General features: G+C 37.2%; 1 protein-coding gene and 1 long non-coding RNA gene across 4 annotated transcripts; one reads left to right on the top strand and one right to left on the bottom strand.

The window, feature by feature from the left end:
- Positions 1–9: 9 nt before the first annotated feature.
- LOC122536548 (nuclear pore complex protein Nup98-Nup96-like) lies at positions 10–23618 on the top strand. The gene is made up of 41 exons (XM_043668983.1): positions 10–209; positions 532–606; positions 682–891; positions 1222–1464; positions 1531–1734; positions 2146–2229; positions 2368–2547; positions 2681–2820; positions 2896–3202; positions 3419–3602; positions 3700–3811; positions 3917–4057; positions 4143–5207; positions 5308–5451; positions 5541–5667; positions 5756–5902; positions 6006–6188; positions 6277–6456; positions 6545–6780; positions 6869–7115; positions 7391–7528; positions 7665–7941; positions 8082–8348; positions 8433–8744; positions 16374–16446; positions 16556–16636; positions 16732–16806; positions 16927–16941; positions 17055–17162; positions 17255–17326; positions 17638–17779; positions 17859–18080; positions 18230–18323; positions 19125–19157; positions 20396–20500; positions 20707–20819; positions 21044–21180; positions 21326–21495; positions 21621–21826; positions 21963–22257; positions 22438–23618. The coding sequence occupies exons 2-41, from the start codon at positions 576–578 to the stop codon at positions 22730–22732; spliced, it is 7395 nt and encodes a 2464-aa protein (XP_043524918.1). The 5' UTR covers positions 10–209; positions 532–575; the 3' UTR covers positions 22733–23618.
- Positions 10339–13543, bottom strand: LOC122536565. 3 transcript variants are annotated; one of them, XR_006308420.1, is made up of 2 exons: positions 13282–13543; positions 10339–11796 (listed from the first exon to the last, which is right to left on the bottom strand). It is a non-coding gene; the product is annotated as an uncharacterized LOC122536565 (long non-coding RNA). The 3 variants fall into 3 exon arrangements; XR_006308419.1 differs by having other exon boundaries at positions 13286–13543; XR_006308418.1 differs by lacking the exon at positions 13282–13543 and adding an exon at positions 12432–12651.
- Positions 23619–25565: the final 1947 nt, after the last annotated feature.

The raw sequence follows: 25565 nt of genomic DNA, 5'->3' as shown, positions 1-25565 counted from the left end.
TATAATTTACTAATTACGGAACTTTTATACCTTTTATTTTGTCTACCCTGTTTGTTACTGATTTACTCGTATGAAAATTATAAATGTCGTCACTGTGTTATCGATTGACTTTCGTAGTTTATAATCTTACGACGTATATTACGCGTACGTGAGTGTTTAGTGTCAGTATTTCAGTGTCGCTAGTCAGCAATTGGTAATTGAAATAAAACGTACGAATCCCGACAAACGACGTATCGTCGTTTTTCATATTATTTCGTTCGATGAATTTTTAGATATTCACGTCGAAAATTCCGTTCGCATAACCTCTTTGTCAAGCAATCGTTTGTATCAAAACAAATTTTATAAGACGAAACATTTGGCAAGAATGTTCGTTTCATGAAATTGTAACGAACAATTTCAATCTGTTTTTAATAATTCGTCGATTAAAGTAAATTACAATTTACTCCTGACGTGTATAACGATAACTGCGATTTAGCAATATACTCTACTATCTTGAAATATTTGTTTTGAACATTTGTATTTATATTACAGGTGCCGATAAGTATTAAAAGAAAAACGGAAGCATCGCATTAAGCATGTTCGGACAATCTGGAAATACATCATTTAGTAAGTAAAATGAATTACATTTCTCTCCTTTTTTGCCTGTATGTAAATTCAGTTATGATTCAATAACCTTTGTAGGTGGTTTCAATACAGCGACACAGTCTAGTCCGTTCGGGCAATCAGCATTTGGTAAACCAATCACTACAACAAGTTTTGGTACTGGTGCCACACCAGTCTTTGGCAGTAGTAACACTTCTCTCTTCAGTTCAAAGCCTGCAGGCTCTACAACCGGTGGTTTGTTTGGCAGTACTACGACTCCACCTGCATTTACGCAACCATCTTTTGGAGGTAGGTTAGACTACATTATTCTGCTGGTTCTGCTGATTCTGTTGGTCATAATTTTGAAGCATTTATCCATGTAAACATTTATCGAGTATATATAATACCATCTTGTTTGCATGTACTTATCAATATAGTTATCTGTAGTTGTAAATATTTATCTTATTTTTTATCCTTTGTTCATTTTCAAATATAATCGATACAATCGAAGTTGCAAGAAATTCGAGTTTTATTATATCTGTATATTTCTCTAGATTAACGATACAGTTCAATTTAATCTGTGCAAAGAAAAATATTGAATAGCGAAACGTTGTTGCGATAAAATTTTCTTTTCTACAGGGTTTGGTACAACAAATACAAACACCAATTTATTTGGCAGTCAACAAAATGCAAGTACAAATATTTTTGGTACAAATACTGCAACATCGGCATTTGGTCAATCGAATAAACCAGCAGGATTTGGTTTTGGCACTACATCTGGTACAAGTCTATTTGGACAACCACAACAATCAACTCAACAAACTACTCCTTTTGGACAAAGCAGTACCACTGGAAATACAACTTTATTTGGTACAACTCCTGGTATGTTACATCAATTGTGATAAAAAGGATTTATTTCTGTTATTACCTCCCCTTTTTCCATTTTAGGTTTTGGCAATACAAACACCACAACCACTAGTATGACTGGTACTGTTATTAAATTTACCCCTGTGATCACTACCGATTCCATGTCCAAAAACGGTATATCTCATACTATATCGGCGAGGCATTGTTGTATCGCGTCAATGAAAGAGTATGAAACAAAATCTTACGAAGAGTTACGTTTCGAAGATTATTCCGTGGGACGAAAAGGTAAACACTACTGTGTAATTTAATTAAATAGAAGCGTTACATTTTTATAATAATGTTTACTTGATACACACACGCGCGCGCGCACGCCACACACACACGCACACACACACACGTATATAATATTGTAAACTTACATGTACGTGTGTGCATTAACATAACAATGCGCGATTGAGAATCGAGCGAATGATTATAATATCACAGAATGCAGAGAATGCACGATGAATGCGCGCTTAGTGCGTGGTACGATAGTGGGGATTATAACTGGGCTATTGTAACATTTAGTCTACAGATGTGTGATGTTATCGATAAACGGGAAATTTTTTGTAATTTTTTTCATGTCAAATTATGCAGGTCAATGTAACGTCATTGTTTATTTAACCAAGTGTATTCCGTTTTTTCTTTGATGCTCAGGACCCAGTACAGGAATTTTTGGTACACCAGCACAACCATTACCTTTTGGCAATACAGGGGCAGGAACTAGTACCGCGACAACAGGTAAATCATTCTAATGGAAATTAATTATTGCATATCTTTTAGATGTTATATTTCAAAATTGATTAATTCATAGCCTAATGCCTATTCTTAATATTAAATATAAATATTATTTCTATTAACATTCACATTTTAAATAAGGTTTTGGTGGGATGAGCGGCGGTTTTGGAGCAACCTCACAGTCTGGCTCAAGTGGCATATTTGGGAAACCTATAACTAGTTTTGGTACACCCTCTACAACAACAACGAATAATTTTGCTTTTAATTCTACTCCAAGCACAAATCTGTTTGGTACTAATACCCAGAATAAACCGTTTGGTAGTAAGTATCAAATTTTTTAAACGCCATTGATAATTTTGATCATCGATGGATTTAGCATCATTTTACGATCAGTATATATCGGTATGCGCAAACACGCGTATATAAATTATGTATATCCACAAAATACAATTAGTCTTGTCTACAGCAGCAGCTCCAACACCACTTTTTGCAACCAGCAATACTAACCAAAATGCTGGTACAGGTTTCGGTGGCATTAATACCGGTCAAAACACTGCTTTCGGCTCCGCATTTGGTCCAACGCAACCGAATCAGGTAATAGAAAAGAATAACATTTTCGTTATTCGTCATCGATCTTGATCGCATATTAACTTTATCATTTTTTTATAGAGTATTGGTTTATTTAATCAGAACAAATCAGCTTTTAATGCACCCTCCACCTCGTCGAGTAGTGGATTCTCCGGCTTCGGTCAAACACCATCGAGCAATACGGGTACAGCTTTATTCGGAGCTAAGACAACGACTGGTTTCGGAGCAACTCCGACTTTTGGTTCAACTACAACGTCGACTTTTGGAACTACAAGTTTCACTGCAGGTCAAAACTCTGGTACTTCGTTGTTTAATACGCCTTTTAAACCAGCGGGACAAACATCTGGATTCTCGTTTGGTTCAACTTCTACACCATCGTCCGGACTCGGTAAGTTATTTACGTGCTAGTTTTCTTATTGAAATGACATCAGTGCAGCATAATATTTCAAATTTCAAATTTCAATGGCCTATACAAGCCGTCTTTTTCGAAATATTTATCCTGCATAGTTTATGAAATAATAAACTAAATAAAAATAAAGAGGAGAACATAATAATAAGATTTAACGTTCATTCAGTCGATGTTGGATGTAAATTTATTTTTTAGGTACAAATACAGGTTTGATGTTGGGCAGTGGTTCTACTTTATTTGGCCAGCAAAAATCAGGTGGTTTCTTTGGAAATACTGGTAATAACTCAACATTCAACACATCGGGGTCGTTTGGATCTTCAACTTTTGGAACCAATGCAAATGTAGGAACGGGTATTGGAACTGGATTACTCGGAGCTGGGTATTGTATCGAATTTTCCTGACCTTTTCACGATCTCCGTTTATCAGTGATTCACGCGAAAACGTTTTTTAATTTGCTTTCTATTTCTTAATTATAGAAATACGATGAATCAAACCAAGAGTTCAGGAACGGTGCCAGTGCATCAACAAATTTTGGCCTTGGTGTCTGCTCCCTTTGGTGATTCGCCATTGTTAAAAAATCTTTTACCAGTAAGTTACCATAATATCCAATATTAATATCAACGATTGTTTAGAAATTTGTTTTAAAACCATGATTCGTAATGCTATATAATTCATAATATTATATAATTCTAGGCTTCTGGTAAAACGGAAGAGTTACTAAAACCAGCAAATGCGCCATCCAAATTGTTGAATGGTCCACAGTACAAAGTTACCGCTGATAACAAATCTCCGAAAATCAAGGCCAAGGTTGTTACTCCTGCACAATTGTCCAAGGTAAAGTGTTCGATGTAAGAAAGATGTTTATATAATTTAAGGTACATATGAACATATCGAATGTACGTGTAATGGAATTTTGTAGAAATCAATGTTCGAAGGACTCGAAGAGGAAGATCCACTCTCGGAAGCATTTCACCCTCGTCCGAATGCAAAACGTTTAGTGCTACGCCCGAAACCGATATTGAATTCAATAGTTCCATCACCTACTGAAATTTCGCAAATTGCAGGGAAAAATTTACAATCCTCCGGTAAGGGAGAAGAGAGATCGCCCGTAACAAATTCGTTCGTCGAAAATACAACTCTCGAAACTATAGATAAAGAAAATCACAGTCAAGATAATAATCGACAGTTGGCAAACGATCGAAGATCGTCTTCACCTTGGTTAAAAACAAGCCATCCACGAAACGCGACCATAAAAAATTTGGACGGAGAAGCATTTGAGGGTCAGCGTTCGTTGTTTTCTAGCCCGAACGCATTGTCAGATGAAATGTTGAACAATACCGTTACGGAATTGCGACCTTACGCTAACACCAGTCTATCAAATAAAATGTGTTCCGAAATCAATACATCTGTAGATACATCTTTAAAAAACTCGTCCGTCGGTGATAAAATTTGTACGGATACTGTAATTCAGAATTCTGACTCGAGCCAAGAATTGGACGAAAGTGGAAGTTCCTTTTCAACGTTGCAAACTTCAAATTGGAAGCCAAACGCAGCTAAAGTAATATTGAAACGCGCAGGTTACTATACAATTCCACCGCTTGATAAATTGGACGAGTACGTTTGTGGTGAAACGTGCATCGTACGAAATTTCACTGTTGGCCGCGAAGATTACGGGAACGTGTATTTTCCTGAATCGTTTGATATATATGGTCTGAATTTGGACGAAATAGTACATTTTCGACACAAAGAAGTCGTCATTTATCCGGACGACGAGAAAAAGCCACCTGTTGGAGAAGGATTAAATCGTAAAGCACAAGTTACTTTAGATCAAGTATGGCCGTATGACAAGACTCTACACAAGCCTATTACCGATCCTCGTCGACTGGCTGCGATGGATTATGAAGAGAAATTACGAAGAGTATCGGCGAAACATGATACCAGATTCTTAGAGTACCGACCTGAAACTGGTTCATGGGTTTTCAAGGTGATCTTCGAAGCAACATATATGTACTTTTATATCATTTCCAATCCCATAATATTTACTTTCCTATCGTTCTATCTTTGGTTTTTCTATATCCTTTTAGGTAGATCATTTTTCTAAATATGGCCTGAGCGATTCGGACGAAGAGGACAATAACGTTCCTGCAGGAAGCGACACGAAAAGATTAAAATTGTGCGCCGCAACTCAGCAGAAAGGCACAACCAAGCAGGAACAATCAAAAATTTCAGTAAGATCATTTTACTTCTTGATCGCGCAAACGATTACGAATTACAATGCAAATTTTTACAATTTCACGAATTTATCACTTTTAATTAGAACAAAGATACCTCCACGACCAATGATTTAAAAACAGCAAATACAGATTATACCGATCTCGATACGCGTGGCCTTCTTTCGGAAGATCATGTCTCGCGAATCGTCTCACGACGGTGGTTTAGACCAGGTGCGTGAAACTGACTCTACATTTAATTCGGTAGTAATTTCTCTCGTGTGTTTATTGCTACTGTTCTGTACAATGAATTCTCCTCCAGTAGATCAGAATCATGAGAAACAACTACCCTTGAGTCCAACTGGTGAAAATGCTCGTATTTTGGGTACTGACAGCCATAAATTACAATTAATGAAAGCCAGCTTTTTCGACGGTAGCGACGAAGAAATTAGCGAGGTTTATGATCAAGGCAAGTCCAGGATTGTATTCAGATTACATATTATTTATTCGTTTGTATCTACTTACCTTTGTATCTACCAATTTATAACTGTTCTATAACTAATCTATTTTAGAATCAAATTGTGCATTATATCTCGCCGGCCGTAAAAATTCATTGCGACATTTCATCAACACTGCGCAAAAATTAGACGAGGATCAAAACTACGAGCCAATTTATAGTCCAATGTTACGATCAAATTTGACGATTCATCGTACGCCAACGATCACTTACGAAGAACCGACACTTACAAAAACAGGTAATATCGGATTACTAACACATCCTCGGGAATAAATAATTTTACTTTAGTTTTCTACAAGCTGTAAGGAGATCAATTTGTGCCGTAGATTCCAAGTTGAATCTTCGTTCGATGAACATCGTTGCTAAGACATCAACGATATACGAAAAAGGTTTGCCAGATCCATCGATAACTTCGGTGACTACAATTCTTCGATACGTTTCTGAAGTGATTCCGTTATCAAAATCTATTATACACAAACTAGAGTCCCGTTCCATTGCTGACACTGGTAAACAAATTTCACATTTTTATTTTATTAAGAATTCATCTAGACAATGAAACTAGGTGTATGCTCTTCTATGTATTTATTTATTTAGGTATACAAATGGGAAGAATGTTTAAACCAAGCTGGGGACGTGGTTTAACGTTACTGACATTGAGTACGAAAAAGCAGGCTGACGATGTGCTGTTGAACAATTCGTTTGAACAAATCGGATCTTACGTATGTGGTCGTTCTCCAGAAGATACAACATCCGTTGCGATAGTCCAACGTATACAAATTTTGGGTAACGGCGGTAACGGAACCGGCGACGAACGCGCCAAAACGTTCAAAGTAAGTCTCGTTTCAGTTATTCAGTTTCGTGTTATTTGAAATATTTATACTTTTATACTTTTCATTGTATTTATATGTATCGTTTAAGGAAAGTGTAGAGGGACATTTAAAAATTGAATTGTCACATCGTGTGGTAAATCAAGAAGGAGACTGTTTAATTTTTGACGTAGATAAAGATATTAATAAGGCGAGCATAGCTTTACACGCACATTGTAGTTTGGCCGAAGAATTTGCGGAGCAGTTTGCCACAGATTCTTTTGCTTCGTACGTTGCCAACGTTTGGAAACTCTGCGTAGCTCTTTGGGGAACTTTGCCTGATGTAAATGTTGCCGCAGGTATGTATAGCGCGTTAATTTGCAACTTGAGCATTTAATTTTTTAAACTTTTTAAACGTATTAATTCCACCAATCTCCTTGTCATTTTAATTTGCATCTTTTCCTATCTATCTATCGTATGTATAAATCTTACTTTCTTTCTCACGTATTTTTTTCATTTTTGTATTTTTTTGCACATTTTTCATACATGTATGTATACGGAAATTACGTTGAATACGTCGATACGTACGATTCTTATATATATATATATTTTCTTGCACGATTCGTTATTTTAGAAAATCCAGACGATCATAGTGTCGTAGTCGCTCGACGAGAGGCAATTGGAGAATGGTTAAGAAACGTTATACGAAAAACGTTCGTGTGGGAGGATATGGATATCAATTATGAAACAAAATTGTTACTTTTACTATCTGGTATGTATAGTTTGTAAGAAGAAATATCTCGTTATCTTTTATAAAATTATTTTGTACAATCTGAGACATTATAACAGAGTTTTTTTTGTTCTTGTTTGATTTATTTTTATTCATCATCGATTCCAAATGATGAAAGCTTTCGAATTAGAAGAGGCATGTAAAATTGCGCGAGAAGTGGGTGATCATTGCGTGGCCTTGTTGATGGCGCAACTATGCAGCGGAATGCCTATAAAGGAATTAATAAAGGAACAAATTAAATTGTGGAAACATGCCGGCGTTGATGAAAATATTTCACTAGATCGATTAAAGCTTTTCGCACTGGTGGCGGGTGAATCATTCGTGCATAGTAAACATGGTCCAATCGATGTTTGCGAAGGTTTCGACTGGAAGAGAACGTTAGCTGTTCATTTGTGGTAAACGTCGTGTTTTTTGAAATTACACAACTTTTTTTTCTTTCAGTAAATTATTATAATGTACATACTATATTACATTTACAACTATATATATGTGTGTGTATAATATTATTATAACGTATTACTTGCGTACGTTGCAGGTATTTTTCATCTCCGACTGCCTCGGTAAGAGATACATTAGATCTTTACGAGACCTATTTTGATACAAGCAAGACATCATATATTTATACATCAATACCGAAACCCGAATACAGAGGGGATGACTTTGAACTTGAAATAAATAATGGAAAACCAATATACGATCTCTGTTTCCATCTTTTGAAGTTATTTTGTACTGGCAATCATACATTGGGAGAATTATTGAATCCAGCAACACATACCGCTGATCCGTTGGATTACAGACTCAGGTAATTTTCGATCAGTTTGTTTCCTCGGAATCATTTCAACTTTTGTTTGATTCGTAACCTATCGATAACTGAATTTGATCGTAGTTGGTTGATGCAGCAAGTACTTTTGTCTTTGGGTTATTCTCATCTTTCGGAACATGTTGCCATTTTGACACACGTTAATTTCGCGACACAATTAGAGGCGTATGGTCTTTGGCATTGGGCCATATTCGTAATGTTACATCTAAAGGATGCTGGAAAAAGGAAAACTGCGGTAATGAATTTATTACAACGTCACATCGAGATAGACGATACCGCTGATTCGATCGAGCGGGAAAAATTTTTACGGGAAGAGTTGGGTATACCCTCTACTTGGATCGATCATGCCAAAGCCGTCAAAAGTTACGTAGCCAAAAGGTTGGTATAGTTGATATTAGTTGTATATGTACTGATTGTATACACAGATAACGCTGTTTATACATCGGGTATCATTCCACGCTAATGGAAACGTGCAGAAGTTTCACACTTAATATGTCCGTATGTGTGTACTATATAAGCGATTTAAACGGAACAATTTACGATGCTAATTGCAGCCGGTAAATTTCTATGAAAACTCGTATAAAAAAATTTCAATGTCAGACTTTGAAAGAAATAGAGGAAGTTTAGTTTCCCTGTGAATTTTATAACGTATTACGTATAACGCAAGGTAGTTTCTTATTCACAGATACGGGAAAGCAGCCATTTATTTTATTCAAGCGGAACAATGGAATACAGCTCACGAAATTATTATCGAACATTTAGCAGCAGATGTTATAATAAACGATAGTTCCGGTATGTTTCCAAAGTATAAACCAATGCAATCTGATTTAGCGCGTTGATTCTTTATTCCATTTCGTTGTTTCTGTTTCTGTTCAGAGAATTACGACTACCTGCGCAATTTATTGCGTCCACTGACTCCTTTAGAATGCAGCAGCACTATAAGCGGTTGGACCTATCAAGGACAATTACTTTGGGAATATATGGAAATAACTATGAACGTGGAATCTTTGTTACGTAGTGCCGATCCACGTGGAATAAGTTCCAAACTGGAATCATTAAAACAGCGATTGTCAAGTCTTCCGCCCAAAATCAACCAATTTCCATGTCTAACTGCAAAGCATAGGTAAACTATCACACAGTTGCTTTCTTCTATTACATACATTTTGTACGCAGAGTGCAAAAGATCGACCAATCGAAATATAATCGACATTTACGTTTAAATAAATACGATTGTTCTTTATAACAGGCTTTGTCAAGCTGAAATTGCAAAGAGAACGTTACATTTAGCTAGAAGTTTGTTACAATCGAACGAGAACAAGTCTACGTCGATATACCAACTGGTGTCTCAATTACCATTGCCAGAAGATTATACGCAACAAGAGCTTCGTTTTATCGTTAATATGCACGTAAATGAAATTATATATTAGACAACGTAATTGTTTTCCATGAAAATCGATAGGCAATTATATTTATAAGCAACAGCCTTTTTTATTTCGGTCAAAATAAATATTTGTGATGATAATTTTATTTTTTATGATTTTGTAATAACAATTATAACAGTTTATGATGCAGTAACCGCGATAACGGTGATAAAGTATCGTAGTATGACTAATTACAATAGCGATAACAGAAAAATAGTTAAGATTTATAATTAACAATGAAGGATAGATATATATATATATATACATAAATATACATGTATGCTGATTTGTTACTTAAGACACCCCATATCCATAGAAATTAAGACAGTCTATATCTACATTAAACTGATTGTAAGTAAATAAAAAGTAGAGGACTAGGGAGATGACATAATTATTATTTCTAGTTGAGATATTCATACGATGCTTTTCATTGTTTGTTTAAAATGATGATTGAAATAGAAAACTAAAAAGTACGTTGTTACAATTTGAAAAATTTCTCGAATTTCGTTGTACTTTGTATTTTACAAATGTGATCAATGAAATATATATTATTATTAATAAACTATATTTTGGAATTATTTATTTTCAAATTAATACATCAATTATTTATTTACACAGGTGAGTCGTGGAAGAGGAAAGCGTTATTTTTAATTACGGGTTTACGATGTAAAAGTGAAAAGGTAAAAAGATGGAAAAATCGTTGCAGCTTTCGAAATTCTTCGGATCTAGGGAGTCGACTTTGCGTTTGAAAATATAGATAGGCGTTAAATCAATGATACTGAGTTTGCGCGTCCGGCCATTTCAACCATCTTTGTTACCATAAGAGATTGCAAATATCTCACTCTCTTCTCGCTAGCTTAAACTTGTTCGTACGTTCGGTTTCGCTCTTGGCAAGGGACAGCTCTTATTAGTGTTTGATCGATCTCTGTTTCCTTTCATCGCCTCTGTTCATTTCCATGTCTCGCAACCTTCACCACCTTCAACTTTCTCGAAAATGTCGTCAATCTAATATCTTTTTACGCCCAATCCCGTCGTTACCGCTGTTGTTGTCGCTCTCACCTAACCTCCTCATTCTAACCTCCATCGCCAACGTCGTTCTTACTACACATCACTAGCATCATTCTCGCTGGGGTGCCAATGTCACCAACAACACTACTACCATTACCATTAGCTAGTATTCGTCGGGTGTCGACATTCCTGTTTTCAGAGGTGGTTGCGAGCACGCGCTCGCACCAGTAGAATAGCGATAACTCCTAAAACGTCCGAGTTCTAACGTAGTATCGTAGTAAGAGTAATGCGCGCGCGCTAGACAACCAGCCAGCCACCTTTCGTTCCAGCATAAAGCGACTCGTACACCATCTTTGCTCGATTTCCACGAGGAAGTGTTATTAAAACGGAGTCATCGCGTGTAATATAGTCATTTTTCTCCGTGAGAAAATCTATATATACGCTGTATATGTACTTTCATATACCGTATTTTACGATACGCGCGTAACGCGTGCAAATACTTGATTTTTCTGTCATTTTTTTCCCTTTTTCCATTCTCTTTCTTCCATACCCCTTCTTTGCTTCATATCCACCCCACCGATTTCTCTCTCTCTCTCTCTCTCTCTCTCTCTCTCTCTCTCTCTCTTTCTCTCCTTCTCTCTACACTACTCCCTTGTCCCACCCTCGTCCTTCATTCTTTCGGGTTCTCTGCGCGTTACGGTGTGAACATACTTGAGAGATCGCGCGACAAGGCGGTAATCGGTGGTGCAATCGTGAATCTCACAAACGAATCGTGTCAACAGCGCATCAAACGATGCTTAATTTATTTGTGAAAAGAAAAATATACGTTCACTTCGAAAAAATACGAATATAATAAAGAAGAACACCGACTTACTGTCTGAGGGGTGATTTGACGTAGGATCGTTTTTGTCGTTTCTCCCTTGGTTGGTTAGTCGTTCGGTCCTTCGGGCGATCGGTCGATCGGGTATTGATACGCGCGTACGTCGAAGACGCTTTTATTTCTGAAATGATTCAATTGCTAGAGATGTTTGTGACATGTTTTAAAAAATGTTTACAACGGAAAACTACGCGTTGGAGGTGAATTATTACGTGTTGCTGAACTTGCATTGATTGGCTATTTCTTATGAACTTTTCTTTAGACATTGTCGTCGTCATCTTCGTCGTCGTCGCTGTCGTTCTTATTGCCATCGTCACCGTCGTCGTTTTCGTTGTCGTTGTCGTTGTCGTTGTCGTTGTCGTTGTCGTCGTTATCGTCGTCGTCGTCCTTGTCCTCGTCCTCGTCCTCGTCTTCTTCGTCGTTGTCGTTGTCGTTGTCGTTGCGTTGTGTCATCACTATCGTGCCGTTATTATCGATAGTGGCTGTTTCATCAACGACACATTTAAAAAAAACAATGATTCAATTTGGAATTCAAAGATACAGAGAATCAAAATTCGGTTGAACCATGTTAGATACACAAATACGTGCAATCGTTCGCCGCAATGAAATGTCGAAAACGTGCGTAGTGAAACGAAAGTTTTTTATGTTCGACAGTTATACGATTGGCGTAGTTTCGATCGTCAGGTGCGAAGAGCGCATTTAAAGAAGAAGAAGAAGATGAGAGAAGGTGAAGAATCATACATAGAAGCTTCTACGTACTAGCGTATATAAGCGTTACAAAGTTGTGCTCTGTATCGAATGTACATGTATACGGATAAACAAGATTCCATCGAAACGGTAAATTTACGCACGTAACGCTGACTCGCGTGTTCCGGCCGATCGATCGCTACTACGAGGGAGCGGTAAGACTAATTCTTTTCGAGAAGTTACTTCGAATTAACGTGTGCGTTTTCTTTTTTTTTTTTTTTAAAGATTGGTTCGTTCGTTTCATCATTTATTCGCATTCGGCTGCTCATCGATAGCGTTGAAATAATGTTTCTATCCGTCGAGAAATTTGTGCACTGTGGAGTGTTGTTACTGTTATGGATCAAATCAAGTTATCAGCAAGAAGAGGATATACCTCATAACGAGTAAGGATCTACAACTTGTTTTTCTTTTTCATTCTGTACACTATCGCAGTTGATATTTTAACAATGGAAAAATAAAATTCTATTTCAAAGAGGTTAATAGGTGTTATGAAATAAGCTAATGAAATAAGGCAAACATAAAATATTAGAAATGGGAGGGCGTGGGTGTTATTTACCGAAAAAGATTGGTATTTTGGGCTTCATTTAACGTGTAATGTGGAATATAATATCAATCGTTTGTAGCAGGATAATTGATTCAACTTTGAAGAAAGTTGAAAAAATTATTGGAAATCTAAACTGTAACTGTATTCTATTCTTTTCTCTTTTTCTCTGAAAAGGTCTGAAAAATATTTATGTTTTTGTCCATTGTGATGGGGAGAGGGGTAAAACATGTATTCTTTTGTATATGCGTGGGTGCGTGCTTGCGTGCGTGCATGTGTGTGTGTGTGTGAGAGAGAGAGAGTATGTCCGCATATACATACATACATTCCATTGCATCAAAAGACAAACAACATAGCACTTTCAACGATTCTCGAAGGAAGGCAACGAAAATTAGAAAGAACGCAGGCGCGTGTAGAGTTACGCGTATACAGTCGATTAAGGAGAATCAGAATCGGCGTATATGCGTACGAGCTACGTGCGTGCGCACGTGAGCATGCACTTACGTTACTTACGTATCTACGTACGAATGCATCAATGGTGCTCATTTACACGTAAAGCTGCGTGACATGCATGTAGAACATGGTGAGCAGAACACAATCGTCGATTTCGATTCAACCGATGACGTGAGACGTCAAGTAGTGTATCGGTTCCATCTTTTCAACGTTATATTTTTTCTCAAATTGAAACATAATTCAGTGAATAATAATAATAATCAAGCTTTTCCCTTATCCTATTTAAATAACACATTTATGATTTTTCGCACCTCGATATCGAACTATCAAAATTTGAACATTCATCGTTCATTCGTTTAATACCTAATATCATTGACTCTTTCGAGACTTTGGTTCTCTTTACTTCGCTATTAGTTCGAAAAGCAGACAAACGAAAGAAGAGGAGAAAGAAATATAAGAGGATATGATAATGTCAATGACAGACAACAATATATATTTATAACATTTCTTAGACATTACTACTTGGACGTTTATAGAATTAAAATCAACGTATAATAAACTTGTTTCATACAAGGTTTAAGTAATTAAGTTAAAGTATTCTTTTCGTGTTGCAGAGTGAAAAACTGGGCCTTAAAATTTGGCGTTGATTTATGGGAATTTGGCAAACAAGTTACTAAAATGAGCGAAATACAAAGGGTAAGTAAGTGCTCGTTCATTTGATCAGCAAGCACTTTCTGAAATAGCGAAATACGAAATACGTATACGTAGAATGTAATATCCGAAGAATGTAATTTAAATAATTTTGGGACGTGTATTGGATCGAAAAGTAAAATTTACGAAAATAAATGGTGGCATACTCATTTCAAAATTTCACACTTTTTACACTTTGATTTCAGAAATATCACGATATGGAAGCTCAGGTGGTGAAAAAGGATGGACTCGTCTTGGTGCGAGAAATGGCTGCTGAAGTAAAAAATATGTTGGACTTTAAAATGAACGCTGTTATGGTGAGAGAATGAGTTATCGATATAAAAAAACGAAATCACTGTACGCGTGTATCGTTGACGTACATACGTTTGCAGAGATTGGTAGAGAGTGCCGAACAGGCAGCTGTATCAGCACCCAGAGACGGAACTGTAGCACCAAAGTATTACGCTTCTCAACGTTTCGACGTTTCTTCAGTAGATGGAAAAACATTGGGAACAGGACAAGACGGCTTTCTCTCGTCCAATCGACATTTCGATCATTTAGCTGTGAACATTACTTTTTCGGCAGTTTTATTACCTGCCGGTGTAAGAGAAGTTGGTAAGTTGGTATAGGAAAATCGCCGAAAAAAGAAAACATTCGACCAAACAATCCAGTTGAAAACGATGAAATTAGCTCGGTATCCCTTTAACTTCTTTAACGAGATTTTAAATTTGTTTGCCCTTCAGATCGCGAGGTAGCTGCCGGTATTCAATGGAGCGAATACTTGGATTTATTGTTTGTTAATAACTATGAAAGCGACTCTTCGCTTTCCTGGCAATACTACGGGGCGACTTCGGGATTCTTAAGACGTTTCCCCGGTACGGATTCTGCGCAAAAATTCTTTGTTCCTTCTTCTTTTTGCTTCCTTAGAATTTGTTTCATTAAAATTTTCTCGTAATACAATAATTGTTTACTTCATCTAGCAATTTCTTGGCCACCTATCGAGGAACGAAGTTTCAGCACTGGTAAAAATGTTAATCGAGTTGTTCGAGATGTGTACGATTTTCGGATTTCCAACTGGTTCGTTGGTGCCGCAAATAGTCCGAAAGACCTGGCTATATTGCTCGATATCGAATGTTACGCCTCCGAGAGGAATAAGCGTTTGGCCGTAGCTACTGTTAAAACTATACTCGATACTCTGGGTCCCGACGATTATGTTAATGTTTATCGTTACGGAGACACCGCGGAAGAGATTGTGCAATGCTTCAAAGATAGTTTGGTTCAAGCATCACCCGAAAATATAGAAGAATTGAAAGTAACAACGAGTTCCATAAAGCACGAGGAAATGGCAACAAATATATCGGCTGCTCTTGGAACCGCGTTTGAGATTCTTCATAGATATAATAGAACAGGACAAGGAAGTCAGTGCAATCAGGCAATTATGTTAATTACTACCGACAATGCTGGCCTACCTACAGAGGTGATAAAACGTTATAACTGGCCTCACATGCCCGTTCGTATTTTTACGTATCTCATTGGTGGTGACAAAAGTCCGGAATTACGCAGCGCGGCATGTTCGAACAAAGGTAAATGCTTGCTATTCTTTTCTTCCTACAACTCTCTCTCTCTCTCTCTCTCTCTCTCTCTCTTATCTGAATTCATTATTTAAACTACAGGGTGTAGTCTGTACAGGGTAAAGTCTCTTACAATTTCAAAAATTTACTACAAAGGCAAGTGAAAGTGACAGATAAGTGGAAATTATTACAAAATGAGACGTGTATATTTAAGTTTATTTTTTTTTTTTTTTTTTTTTTGCCTCATTTAATACATCTCCGTGTGGGTGCCCTACTTATCTGTCTTTTCACTTGCCTTTGTAATAAATTTTTGAAATTGTAAAGAGACTTTATGGACACCCTGTGTACCATTTGTTTAATCGATTTAATTAATTATAGTTGATCATTGTACTGCATCTTGTACGATAATTGCATCGTGGATTATTTGTGGCTTCATTTTCTTTTATTCTGCAGGATTTTACGCGAGAATTACTGAATTGGAAGACGTTAAAAGTAAAGTTTTCGAATATATTAAAGTGCTCGCACGACCTATGGTACTATATCAACACGAACACCCGATTCACTGGAGTCCAGTTTATGTCGGCGGAAAGGTGGGCAAATTAGAGATTCTCGTTTTTATTCTCTATCTATTTCTTTCAAATCAAATATAACGTAACGCTACATTTTTGCTTCTTTCCTGCGTCTGTTGCAGAGCGGCAGATATGGCAAGGAACACATTGGTCAGCTAATGACTTCGGTCACCGCGCCTATCTTAGATCGTCGAAATTATACGGTAATATTTTTTTCAACAAAATTTGGGATTGCGTAAGATCTGATTTGATTATTTATAATTATATATATATATTTATGCTTTTCTGCTTTTTCCAATTTACGTGTCACAGACGAAAACGGCTAATTTATTGGGTATCGTCGGCACGGATGTACCTATAGAAGAGATACAAAAGTTGGTACCACCTTACAAGGTAGGAAATATTAGTTTTACGAAAATACGTATCGTTTAAGCGCAATGATTAGCAGATTATTCAGATTCATCGCAGATTATTTTATTGATTTGTAGTTGGGTGTTAACGGATATTCTTTTATCGTTGACAATAACGGCCGTGTCTTGTATCATCCGGATTTACGACCATTGGTGAGTAATGTTTTCGAGAAATGCTTCCTAGAGGGAATTAATCTAATCTCGACATAATTTTCATTGACTGTAGTCTTAACGTTGACACTGACGTGGCGCTATTTCTTTTTATTTATGCAGCCAGGGAACGTAGATGTAAGTAAATCAAACACATATCGTACAATAGAAAATGCGGAAAATTCAATTTCTTTTTCGTTCGCGACAAAAATTACATTTGCCAGTTCCAAAATTTTCTCATTTCATTACAGTACGAAGAAACATTAAAACCCACGTATATCAACGTAGATTTGTCGGAAGTCGAACTCGCCGAGTATGATGGACCATTACATCCGTTGAACAATTCCCTTCTTCTCGATGTAAGTTGTCTCTAATAATAACATCATACGCATTACATAACGTTACACACGTGTATTTTCTCCTTTTCAATTTGCGATGTGTCGTTATGCAGTTGAGGCACGATATGATTGATCAAAAAGAAGGGGAAACTAATTTTGCGATCAAAATTCATTATGACAATATGGTGAGTAAGAAGATGGTATTGTAAATTACGTTACAACGTTACACACATATTTTACATAATTTTAACATTCGAATCGACACACAATACGTTCTGATTTTGAAAATACACACACACACACGCGCGCGCGCGCGCGCGTCATATTGCAAGAGGCAGTATCGTATTGATGGTTGATACGCATTTACACAAACCAAAAATCCTATCTTTATACGTAGCGTTGTTATACCATATAACGCTCTTTTATCGTTGTGTCATTCAACGTACGTATTTTTCGTAATTTTTTTCGGTACGCGGACGCACGCATACATATGCAGAGACGGGTTACCATCAGACGTCACAATTATTTTTATAAACCAATAGAAGGAACGCCGTTTTCGTTGGGGCTGGCATTGCCCGAAGGTTACGGTATGTTTGAATTGTTGGCCGAACAAGAAATCAAACATGCGATAATAAATGGTAAGCAAATTAGCAGCAAATGAAGTGAAAGAAGTAAAATTATTTGTACGATCGGATGTTTGTGTTTCGGGTTTTTCAGTAACCGAGTATTTTAAGGGAAACAATTGGAAGGTGCATCCTGACTGGGTGTACTGCGAGTATAGTTCGGCTTCCGAAAAGTGGTTCCCGTCCCCCGAAGAACGCGTTCTGCATTTTTTGGCAAGAACGCGAAGTCCGGGGTGGAAGTGGATGTCCTTGAGACCAAGGAGTCCAAGCTCGCATCATAAACAAGCGAGCAAGCCCGACAAAGATGCTTACTATTGTAAGTTATCTATCTATCTGTGTGCAGGATGCGAGAATATTGTTATGTATATGCTTATATATATATATGTATATAACAATATTGCGTGTGCTTGCATGGTACACAAGGATAAAGTGATTAATCACCGCCATGTTTTATGATATACACAGGTGATAAAAGATTAGTGCAGTCCCTCGTGTTGGATGCGTTGGTTACCGACGGTTTCGACAAAAGAGGTGCGATGCACAAAGAAGAAAATCAAAGGTAAGTGGGTCACGTGAGCGAAACTCGCGGATGCATGTCCTCCATGCGCGGACACTTATAGTGGAAATATCGACAACGCACTGCAATGCACAAGCAAGCACGCGGTTTTTTTTCACGCACCGATTATCGAATAACATGTATTATTTGATATCGTAAAACCGCTGCCTACTCTACTGTCTTCCTTGCCCCCGCCGTTGACTCGCATAGTCGTGTTGCGAACGAAATCCACCGTTAAACGATAGTGAAAAGGGACCACGTTGAGACCACCTGCCTCAACTACTTGCAAGGAACCTCTTGTTGTGGAAAACGGAAAACGGAAAACGGAAGCAAGAGAAGGGAACGAAAAATGTCGGATGAAGGACATTGTGTTTTTCATCTGTAAGAAAGAAAAGGAAGACGCAGCGCAACGGCGTGACAGACGTGGAAGACGCGCATGAAAAATGAAAAAACGAAACGACTTTGACCATTCCTAACTGATGAATTTGTTGTAAGAATTGTTTCAGTTGTAGCTCGAGTAAGATTAGAGAAGTATCTGAAGTGCATATACATATTACATATATAGATATGCATATGTGTGTGTACATATATATATATATATATATATATATATACACACACGTATGATTGTATGTATGTATGTATGTACGTATGTATGTAACATACTGTGTATAATCGTATATTTTAGCGTTTTTCGTTAAAACGCGACATGTACTATGCGCAACGGCCAATCTTTTTCATTTACAATGCTATCTTTTATCGCATATTTTTATTACATTTTATATTGTGTGTCTCCACCGCTAGCCCTATTGCCATACTGATGGCTCTACTGCACAGGTAATCCATTATGCACAATTATTTGTATAAGCGCACTCGTCGATATATTGCACGGTGATTTTTTCCTAAATGTCGTATTAATCGTTCGTTTCACGATACCTGCGAAAACATTTTCCTAGTCGTTTCCGACATCCCATTCAGGCTATAGCATGGTACGACCTAATCATCAGAACAAAACGAAACTTTGAGGTAACGGAGGAGCTGGAGAGGATAGAGGGAGAACCCCGAGTGTGTAAAATTTTAGCTGCGAGTCTTTGTTTTACGAGTTTCTGAGATATTAAAAAAACTTTGGCTTTACGATGTATCGCGAATTTTTCTTGCACAGAGACGTTACTAATACAACTGTCTTTACTGAATTAATTAGCGTGATTGATTGATTGATGTGCTTCGTGCAACTAATGGTGCCCGCATAGAGGTGGTATTAAATGTAATTTCCACTTATCTGTCTTTTCGTTCATCGCCCTTGTAATAAATTTTTGAAATTGTAAAGACACTTTATGGACACTCTGTAGTTTTAATCCGAAAAAATTAATGCTGTGAGGCAGTCGGCCATCAATTACCTATTAAATATTAAGAGAAATTAAAAACGGTCCACAGCCGTTAATGTTGGATTTTAACATAGATAGTTGGAACACATAGAACTGGTTGACTAGAGCCTGTTGAGCCTTGTATTAATTAAAATATCTGTGTAGATAGAAAATAATTCGACGTATTGCGAAAATCAAAAATTTTTATTAATATTTCAGAAAATCCGCAGCTAAAATTTTACATTTCGAGTCCTTCCTTCCGCCTCTTGCTCTACGGCTTCAAAATTTCGTTTCATCCTGATGATTTAGTTATACCGTACTATATCCTCCTTTCGTCTTTTATATTTTCATGTTTTGTTTCGACTCTGTTTCTGTCGTAAAAAGTACTATATAAATATAAAGAAAATATCTTGAGAGCTAATTCTTTCTAAGAATATGCAGAATCGCGAAGTTGCATCGTGCAATCCACGTTCTATTTTCAAGCGTCGTTAATGGGTAATGAATAGGTATACACGTTTGATCGTATTTGAAGTCTATTCTCACGTGTACATAAATGTACGTGTAAAAAGTACGTATCATGTATCGATATCGTTACGCGTTATCGTTTCATATTCATTGTCAAATATGAGAACAACATTTTGTGCTCTTTTATACCTTCTCGCATCGTTTGATATTTCATTACGTTCCGTACAACTTTTTTCATGTTTGCAGTCAAGGAAAAGGCACATTCGGTGTAACACGGAGTTTCATCGCAACTAGAAGTGGCTTATTTCGTTGGCACGAGCATCAACAAACCGAAGAAACCATCAATGAACCGTAAATGTCAAATACCGAATTTTATTTAAATTTTCCCTGCGTATACACACGTTTACTTTTACTTTTACAGTAGAATATCTGTAACGTGAAACGTTCGAAGATAAAATTAAAACGTTAAAAGAAAAAAAAAAAAATTTAAACTTTACCGTATGTAACAATGTTCGATGCAATACGATCGAGAGAAATCTTATTGTTTATTTATATAGACCATTTGCTGGCAAGTATGCGAGAGCTATGGATTCCTCGTGGTACAAACGCGCTGTGGATCAACATTCGATAGAACCGGAGAGTTTCGTCTTCAGCGTGCCTTTTGACGCCGGTATGTATACGTACATACGTAGCCTGTAATATATGTCGAAAAAATATTTCAAAATAAAATTTCCCATCTCAAACGTTCCATTATATTATCGTATGTCTGTATCGTCGCGTCGAAATTTCCATCTTTCTTTCTTTCTTCTTCTTTTATTATTTATTGTTTCTTGTTGACTTTCGTCCACGATACGACAGTAGCAAATGTAACAAAAAAAAATTTCAACTCGTCAGCCGACAGCCGAAATCCATTGGTCACGGCCACTCACGCAGTTTTCATCGGGACAGGACACAAAGCACCGGCAGCGGTCGTAGGTTTGCAGTTTCAACATTCTTCGCTGGCCTCTCGTTTCGTCAATATTACTTCGACGGTAAATTTGTATCAATGTCGATTACATTGTGCTTTCCTATCCGGGCAATGTAAATCGAACATATGAACCGTGTCAGAGACGTATAGATTGGAGATCAAACCTGTTTTCACAAACGACTTGATAATCATTCTCTTTTCCTTTTCAGTGTAGTGGTACGAATTGCAAGAAAAATTGCGCTTCCGAAGCATTAGATTGCTACATCTTGGACAATAACGGATTCATTATAATCAGCGAACGTCACGAGCACACTGGAAAATTCTTTGGCGAAATCGACGGCACTATAATGGATTCCCTGGTTCAGGATAGAATTTATAGGTAAAAGTGTTGATGTGCAGTCAGTAGCAGTCAGAAACGAAAGAGAGAAAGTATTGGAAGTATTGGAACAATTCGTCAAAAAAAGTTGTAATTGCATTTGCAACTTTTCTGCTCGTCGATTTCAGAAAAGTAACAGTGACCGATTATCAGGGGACATGTAGCCCACAAGAATCTCATCAATCGGCCGCGCCGAGAACTTTCTCACAATCTGTCTCAACAACGATCGCTATATTGGGAAATTTCCTCTGGAGCATGGCGTTCGGCTTTAATTTTCAAAATTTGTGGCAAGTTGCTTTCGCGTTCGCTGGCGAATCCGCAAAGCCGCTCGATGGTAAGCACGCGCTTGATTTATTTCATATTCAGACAAAAGATGAAAGAAGCATTTTCCAGCTTTCCAGTTTTTCATTTCAACGTGCTGAAAAGTTGAACCTAATGAATATACGTATGTACAAACGATGTATTTTCAGAAGATTCACTCGGAGATGTTCACGAGTTTGAATCATTCGCGATACACGGGGACTCGACTGACGAACCAGAAGGAAACGAGGAAGCATTTCCAAGGCTTCCAGCAGTTGTCGCTGCAACTCCTGCTTCTACCGAGACAACGCGAGCTACATCTGCTCGCTATTCGCAGGGAAAGTTAAGATCTTGCGAGAAGAAGACGGATCTTTATATTCTGCAACCTGACAGATTGAATACCAGCGGACAAAGTAATCCGTTAAAAGGAAAGTTGACCAATTGTCACGACACTGGTTGCGAAAGGTATATATATATATATATATATATAAAAAGTACATAATTTTTCGTTTAATAAGTTCAATCCATTACATAATATCAGCTGATGAAACTCGCGAGAAAACAACTTTTGACAGACAACTTTGAGTAGACTCAACATCGTTTCGTCGCAGCATTTGAAAATGTTGTATTTCATTGTATTTTCAGGCCTTTCAGCGTACAAAAGATTCGCCATACGAATTTGATTCTACTGGTAGTGGATACATTGTGCCCATGCGGAAGTAAACAATTGAGCATCGATCCGATAGAAGCGCTGACAGAGCCTGGTGCTTGTATCGCGAGGAGAGAACGTTTGTATCGTCGTAGGCCACCGAAATGTATAAACTACCATCCAGAGGAGATGGAGATCAAATTTTGCGGTAGCGCGTGTCGTCCTTGTAATTCCTTTTTCACATTGATTGTCGCGATTATTTCAAGCACACTCGCGACGCGACTCGCGTGACTTTGTCCGAATTGATCCTACGCATGTACACGCACACACATCCACACACATGCACGGACCGACAGCCAGACGAATTGACAGATGGACAGATGGACAGACAGACGGATGAGATGGACGAACGAACAGACAGATTACTCATAAATTTAACGTTTTCAAAATGAATTTAGCGTTGCCGTTTCTATGAAACAGTTATGAAAATGGTGTACTAGTTTATCGGTTTAATATCTATATAATTGACAAATACGTGCATACGAATGAGCGAACGAGTGCGTACATATGCGCGTTCACACATGAGTGAGTGTGCGCGCGCATACCAGCGTTTGTACGTGAATGCGTATGAAAATAAGATGAATATACATACATGTGTATGTACATGTACATGCGTATATATATATATATATATATATATATATATATATATATATGTGTACATATACGCGTGTGTATGTGTATTCGAGACACATAACGAAGCCACCAAGTTATATATAGTACATACATACGTGCACGTATGCGTGTGAATATTAATTGACACGCAGTCACGTACATACTTGTATGAATATGCACTCCATGTGTACGTTACAGTCCAAACACACACGCATACACACACATACACACACACGCACGCACGCACACGTGCTCGAGCCTTTAAGGCATGCGTGCGCGTGCGCCTTACAGAGACATGTACATATCCAAATACATAATATTAATGTTGATCTATGATTACATATCCCATTATAAATTCTGTTGCGAAGAATTGTGAATATTTCCTAATCGTAATATTTCGTAATCGTATTACGTCGAATCTAAGTCAGAAAATATAAACAAATCGATAAAATCGCACACACACAAACACACACACACACACACACACACGCACGCACGCACACATGTGTATATGTATATATACACACGTTCACACATGCATATATATATACATATACATATACGCATATATATATATATATATATATATATATATATATATATATATGTATGTATGTATGTATGTATATATGTATATGTATATGTATTCGCGATGCGTGTCCAAACAATGTGGGAACGACAATATGCATAAACGTCTAGAATCTCGTAATACATAATTCGATTACAGTCGCAGCAAGAAGCACGATAGTTTCTTATCGTTTAGACGACCTTGTCATAACAAATGAAACATTCTATTTATTTATATTCCGATTTAACTAAAATAAAATGTTACCATCATTTCTGGACTTGCCGAGTATTTTCCGATATATAGATACATGTAACGTCAACTAATAATCATTCGTAAGTCAAGCATACGTACAGTGTATGACACTCAACCGAATGACACACAAGTGTGATTAATTTTCTAATTGTTAATGCTCCGAGCGCGCGTTGTTTCGTTCAAAGTAATAATAATAAGTAAAGTAACGATAGAAATTTTTATCGGAACGTTCCTATTTCACGAAGCAATTCTCGATGTTTAAAAGAATGAAAAATCGTAGTAAGAAATTCAGTGTAATTTACGTTAACGATCAATGCTTCGAGCGATACAAATGTTGGTCGTGGAAACCGCAAAATTTTGCATCGTTAAAATCTTAATGTGACTGTCAAAGATATCCTTGACTTTGCGTCGTATCGTACATACGTTACACATTGTTAGACTTTGATATTACGCTTGCATCTATTAGTAATTCATCAATTCAACATTTAGGTAATGCCGACCGATTTTTCTCTTTCTTTTTTTAACGTTGCGCGATTGTCGAAGGAAACGCGAACGAATACAATTACCGCACAATGTTCTTTCTGCAGCTTAAATACTAAATTACTCTTTATAATTTTACACGAAAGTGCAACAGATATGATATTCTGGTTGTTGAAAGCGAAGGAAAAAGACAGACAAATATACGAACAGGAATATATAAGCGCGGAAAGCGCTTGGAGCAACGATGAATCGATTAGAAAGCAAAATGTCGTAGCGGATCTTCTTTTACGTAAAACGTAACATATTTATTACGAAGAACTATCAATTTCAAATGTACGAAGGCATTAAGCGAGATTTGAAAGAGTCGTTGCGTTGACGCTCGGTGATTTGTAAGTACGTGATGATGTAAGTACCATACTTACATTCGGGGAGATACGTGCATATGCGTTTTTTACGCACATTTTGTAATGTGCGCAATTTGCAGCAAGAAGGAAGAATCACAAGTACAAATCACCGTAGGATGAAGAGAAAAGAACAGAAAATAAGATTGTGCGACATAGACACTGCGTATGTACGTATCTCTTTGCCGTACGTATGTACGTATGTACGTATGTACGTATACACGTGTCGCAGACCGAGGTAAACGGGAGCGCCGCGAGAAATTATGGTACGACAAAGAGCCTAACATATAAAACATATAAAAGACGAATCAAATTGAATTTAAAAAAAGAATATGATAATACTCTATTACGTATATCCCACTTTTGTTGCCTATGATAATTATTTAGTACATATGTTGTTTATAAACCTGCGACTAAGAGAGAAGTGTGTACCGCGCTTCGTACCGCAGCGCGTTACAATAAGCGCGAGTTACAAGTTACGAAGCTATCGAGAGGAGCGCAGGTTATTAATAACAGTACCGTGCGAAGGAAAACAATAAAATTTACGAATGTTTTAGATAAGAGATCGTCTTTTGAACAGCACTTCTAGGTGCTGCTATGTCTTCCATTATTTGTATATTGATAATAAAGTCGATTTTTAAAATAAACACACAGCGGTATGCGCAACGTGTGTGCATACACATCATATATAGGTGTACATGTGTCAAACATGTCCTTACTTGGATACATATACACCTATACGATGAAT

Source organism: Frieseomelitta varia, unplaced genomic scaffold (assembly GCF_011392965.1).
Source record: "Frieseomelitta varia isolate USP_RPSP 00005682 unplaced genomic scaffold, Fvar_1.2 scaffold_850, whole genome shotgun sequence".
NCBI classification, from domain to species: domain Eukaryota; kingdom Metazoa; phylum Arthropoda; class Insecta; order Hymenoptera; family Apidae; genus Frieseomelitta; species Frieseomelitta varia.
Note: the sequence above shows the minus strand (reverse complement) of the source record. Positions and strands in the feature narration are given on the sequence as shown.